Here is a 5,542-nt window from a genome sequence, read left to right as displayed (position 1 = left end):
TATTTAGTATGGTAAATCTTTTCCCGGTAAAATTACTAACATGTTTACAGTGTAGAACACATAGGATATGTGCAATGACACATTCTATCAATCATCACGCACACTGTGGGCATGTTCAAACGTTTGAATGGAGAGAACGCGACGCATTTCAATGGACTTTAATGATGACAGTCATTGTGACATCACCAGACAACAAAAAGCCTCGCGCTCGCGGAGCGAAGCGCTCCAATCAATGGCACAGACGCGGCGCGTGGTGCACGCAGAGATGGATCTCCAAGCAGTCTCCAAAAACTTCTGCTGATCAGTTTTTTTTCCTTCAAAACAAAAAAAATGACAAATCCAAGATTCTGCGATCTCGCGCTGTCACTTTTGGGATTGCTGCTTTATTTGACCTAAGCGCTCGCGCTCTTAGAGTTTAACAGTCTAGTTTAAAGTGCTGCACAAGTATGGACAAGAAGAGGCGACCTGAGTTGCGGCGACTCTCTGTCGTGGGATAAAAAAAATTGCTTGTGGATTAAAACACGAATTCATGAGGAACTTAAAAGACGACGGGAACGCAGACCGGCCACAGCGCTTCCTCCTTCGGTAACGCTACAAATTATTTGTTTGATATTAGGTTATGCAAACAGCGCGAGTGTATTAAAACCAATGCTGACATTTATATAACATAATGCAATGTATATCACCTTATTTAAGTGGATACGTGTAGTGTGCAAGGTCAGGAGTTCTGCGCAAATAAAAGAAAACACTTCTCTGGTTCCTTATCATCAGATCTCTTTGTCGTCTTTGTTGCTTGAGTTGTTTTTGCGTAAGATCTACCACCTGTAGCCTCACAACTCTGCCTCTCTTTTGCCTGGTCTTTTGCTAGACATTCAGTCCTTTTGAAGACTTTCCTTTCATGATCTAAAGGCAGACCCCCACCCAGACACTGCTCTCTTATCTCCCTTTAATTGCAGACTCCATGTCTGCTGTCTTCATGTCTCTCCCTTCTTTCGATTCCTTTTGATTCACTCTTTCCTGTTTCATCCCATTTGTCTGACATCCTCTTTGGAGTCTCCTGCTTTCACTGTAGATCAATCTCTTATTATAGCCTGCGGCAGGGATATTATTCTTAATCTTTATGTGCGTGTGTGTGTTCATCGCCTCACAGACATCTCCAAAAGATCTAGATATGGCTGTGGTTTGAGGCAGCCACAGGTTGAATGTGGCTAGGGATCTTTTCCATGCAATAAAGTAGTTGAAGCTCTGGGCTGGTAGTCAAAAGTGTTTTTAGGACTTAAAGGAACAGGTATTCCATAATAACCAAACAAATTGTAGACTTCTATGAGTGATTCAAGGTTTGAACCTATCTATGGGTGATCTATAAACCATTGTGCCATTGAGCAAGGCACTTAACACCAGATTGCTCCAGGGGGGCTGTAGTTATCAGAAACATACTGAATGAATACTCTTTAAAACAAAGTTATTTAATGGTTCTTTGAATACAGTTTGGACTTGAGGACAGTTTTTATTACTGTACAGGTATCTTGAGATCAGTGTGTTGGGTTTTTGTTTTTTTAAAGCTGCAGTGCATGAGGACTTTCTAAAAGTTCTTTGTGGAACTAAAAAAGTTTCCCCTATGATAGTGCGGTAAAACTTTTTTTATTTTTTTTATAATGAACTTGGTTTATTGATGGTAAGAAGAACCATCCCCCCCCCCACTTATTTCAAATAAGCTCATTTGCCAATTTGATAGAAGGACTAATCTGTATTCTCTCTTCACAGGAACTGACTGATCATGGTCGCTGTGGTCCGCGCTCTCACGGTGCTGTTGCTCGGTCAGGTGTTGCTTGGAGGTGCCGCTGGACTCATTCCCGAGATCGACCGACGGAAATACAGTGATTCTGGGAGACACACACCGGAGCGATCAGATATAAACTTCCTGAACGAGTTCGAGCTACGGCTGCTCAATATGTTTGGACTGAAGAGAAGACCCACGCCAAGCAAATCAGCGGTGGTCCCTCAGTATATGCTGGACTTATATAATATGCACTCTGAAAACGATGACCCGAACATCCGGCGCCCGAGGAGCACTATGGGAAAGCATGTGGAACGGGCAGCCAGCAGAGCAAACACAATACGAAGTTTTCATCACGAAGGTGAGGCCTAATTTTTGATTTTGAATGTTTTTTTGTTTGTTTTTGTGTGTGTTCAGTCTAATTTAGGTTTCAAGGTTATTTTATATACAAATTTTGAAGTTTGAGGCTTAAAAGAGCGTTTGTTTATTCCCATAACATTCTACAATTCTAAGGAATGATGTGATGCAAGCATTTGGAAACTATTGACATTCCATAAACATCTCTCACTATTATTAAAGAAGCAAAAAATTGCATCCTAATGGTGACTTTACTGCAAATAATTGATAGTGTTTGAGTGCACTTAGAGTAGTTTTCCAGACAAGGTGTGGAGTTCATGCACTAGTTATTTTCCAAGAATCCACACAGATTACAGTAACAAGCCATATGAGGAAATCCAGGATGGTATTTGCGCATAGGCTGTTAGTTTTGCTGTTCTCCATCAAGTTCTGACATTGATGTTTTTGAGCCATCAATGGGGCGGGGAGGTTGTTTTTGCACTACCTTTCATACAGATATTGTGTGCGTGTGTTTTTAGCTTTGCTCAACTCTTTATCACATGCCCGAGTAATTCTAGCCTAACTGCTTGAGCCAGTCGGGAGATTGTGGGTGGCCTTGTTGAATGGTCAGATTTAAATTCACTAGTAACAGAATCTGTTTTTTTTTATATAATGAAATCAACCCGAGTATGATCAGGTGGCATGTCAATTAAGTCTCTTTTAGGTGTGTTATCTGATTTAAACACTCGAGAAACATGCCCTCTCTTGCTCTGTAAGATTTGAGCCATGTTCATGGAAGGCTTCTTTCTGGAGTCTGTTAAGGGGTCAACATAAACTGTAGCACACAGTTTAGAAACTTTTCACTTTAATTTCATGGCAACACAGGAAAAATCACGCTAACTTGCTGTACTGTGGTAAAGAGAGGGGGAGGGATCCATACGAGAGTCATTACAGGCTGTAAAATGGCACAAATTCGGATGGATGACATCCAGTGGTTGAGCTGACACACTGCAAACAAGGATGCTTTTTGTGTGCTTACATCGAAACAAACTATTTAAGCACTTGCATTAAGTTTCTTCCCTGTTTACTCCAAATGAGACTTTTTCTCATGCACTCAGCAGTAATTGGGCACCTCCTTTGCCTCAGGCTTTTGTCATTGTCTTAATATGGTGAACTCGGTGGTTTAGGACCTAACAGGAATTTGATCAAATCCAATATTATGTCATTCTTTTAACATTTCGTCCAATACGGAGCTGCTGAAATAGCTTTTATTTGACGTCAGTCCTTTTGAGAGATTCTTAGTCAGTTTTGAAGGTAGCCGTCTTAAATGTACGATTTGCTGTTTTGGCATAACATACAAACAAAAATTAGGAATGTCAATACACTCATAACTGTGGCTAACTGCTTTCGACAAGCCCCGACATGTTCGCAGTCACTCCCCCTCAAGACGGATTGACTGGGAGAAAAAGGAAAAGGTGAGGAAAGACAGACAGAACGAGGGAAAGAAAGAGCTGGGCTTTCCCACATCAAATAAAGCGTGCTTATCTTCTGTAGGCTCTTTGTGATTATGAAGCAGATAGGTTGGATTATTGGGAATGGAATTTCCAAAACGTCTCTTTTCAAAAGAGATTAAGTGAGCTCTTTGGTCTAAGAGCGTTTTATTTTAGGGCATTCTGTCGTAGGAGTAGCTGTTCCTTTGCTGATTGCAACCTTTATTCGATAAAGACCTGGAAACAAGAGAATGTTGTCACTCTACAGCCACACAAACAGCCTCGCGCTCGCAGCTAGTCTTTCATTTTAACACCTGGTTCTACTGTATAATCTCTCGCTCAGGCCAGACAAGAAATTATGAGTGGAAAATCCAAAGCCAAAGTGAAAATGTCAGGTTTCAGCCTGAAGAAGTGTATAGTTCACATCGAACAGTGTTCTTAATTTGTTGACACTCTTTCTTCTGTCGTTCCAGAGGCTTTTGAGGCACTGTCCAGCCTGAGAGGAAAAACAACACAGCAGTTTTTCTTCAACATTACCTCCGTTCCCGTCGAGGAGCTCATCACGGCCGCTGAGCTGCGTGTTTTCAGGGACCAGGTTCTCGGTGACGCCGGCGCAGGTGGCTTCCACCGAATTAACATTTACGAGGTGTTTAGGCCAGCGCTGGCCCCCTCCAAAGAGCCTCTTACCAGACTTCTCGACACCCGATTGGTGCAGGACTCTCACACGCGCTGGGAGAGCTTCGACGTGGGCTCGGCCGTGGCTCGCTGGGCCCGTGAATCCCAGCACAACCACGGGCTCCTGGTGGAAGTGCTCCATCCTGAGAAGCCGGAAGGATCTGAGGAGGCCGAGAGGAACCGGAGGAGGCACGTGAGGGTCAGCCGATCCCTTCACACGGACGAGGACTCGTGGGCGCAAGCCCGACCGCTTCTGGTGACCTACAGCCACGACGGGCAAGGCTCGGCTGTCCTGCATTCGAACCGAGAGAAGCGGCAGACACGGCGGGGGCCGAAGCAGCGCAGGAAGCAGCACCAGCGCACAAACTGCAGGAGACACGCTCTTTACGTGGACTTCAGCGACGTGGGCTGGAATGAGTGGATCGTGGCGCCGCCGGGGTACCACGCTTTCTACTGCCATGGCGAGTGTCCCTTCCCGCTGTCGGACCACCTGAACTCCACCAATCACGCCATCGTCCAGACGCTGGTGAACTCGGTCAATTCCAACATTCCCAGAGCCTGCTGCGTCCCAACAGAGCTCAGCCCCATATCGCTGCTGTACCTGGACGAGTACGAGAAAGTCATTCTTAAAAACTATCAGGACATGGTGGTGGAGGGCTGTGGGTGCCGATGAGAACTACATATCCCCCCAATGAAGACTTTTATTTATACAAAAGAACATTCAAAGAGCTATTTTGGAGGAAGAAAAGAAATATATATGAATATATTTATGTTGACTGAAAAAAAAATGGGAAAATAAATATTTTAATGAGAGTGCTTGCTTTTTCCAGTGACTTTGAAGATGTTTTCTGTCCCATGTACATTTTAAAATGAGTGCAATTGCACATGAAGTATAATGCTCAGATTTTTATGATGTATTTATTGCATAACCACTTTATTTGTAAATGATGTGTATTTATCATGAAAAAAATATATATGATCTTCATTCAGTGTGCATCTGGGAATACATTATTTGAAACCAAAAAATAAACCATGGATGATGAAGTTCTCTTTAAAAGTCATGATATAACAAATATGCTGTTGCATAGACCCACATGGCATGTGGTTACTTTATGCAATACTGGAATTCTGACATTTTCTTTATGCAAACAATTCAAAAGGTGATAATCTGATTTGAGTAAGAATCCGATACAAGCCAGAAACCAGCATGTCATGTAAAGAGCCCTCCAAAAGCTTGAAAATACCATAGGAAAAGTTGGGTTTT

At 43.0% G+C, this 5,542-nt stretch overlaps 1 protein-coding gene across 1 annotated transcript; it reads left to right on the top strand.

Annotated features, from left to right (window-relative positions):
- The first annotated feature begins 210 nt into the window (after positions 1-210).
- Positions 211-5,322, top strand: bmp2b (bone morphogenetic protein 2b). Its single transcript, XM_056269439.1, has 3 exons — positions 211-585; positions 1,765-2,138; positions 4,077-5,322. Exons 2-3 carry the CDS (start codon positions 1,778-1,780, stop codon positions 4,949-4,951), a joined length of 1,236 nt encoding a protein of 411 aa, XP_056125414.1. The 5' UTR covers positions 211-585; positions 1,765-1,777; the 3' UTR covers positions 4,952-5,322.
- Positions 5,323-5,542: the final 220 nt, after the last annotated feature.

Source organism: Rhinichthys klamathensis, unplaced genomic scaffold (assembly GCF_029890125.1).
Source record: "Rhinichthys klamathensis goyatoka isolate OS25496 unplaced genomic scaffold, OSU_Roscu_1.1 h1tg000281l_1, whole genome shotgun sequence".
Classification (NCBI taxonomy): Eukaryota; Metazoa; Chordata; class Actinopteri; order Cypriniformes; family Leuciscidae; genus Rhinichthys; species Rhinichthys klamathensis.
This window is presented reverse-complemented; position numbering and strand designations above follow the sequence as displayed.

Excerpts from the sequence above, each read along its gene's own strand:
- bmp2b (XM_056269439.1), top strand. The coding sequence starts at position 1,778 with ATGGTCGCTGTGGTCCGCGCTCTCACGGTGCTGTTGCTCGGTCAGGTG. Across the intron at positions 2,139-4,076 it reads ACGAAGTTTTCATCACGAAG|AGGCTTTTGAGGCACTGTCC; the intron begins GTGAGGCCTAAT and ends CTGTCGTTCCAG.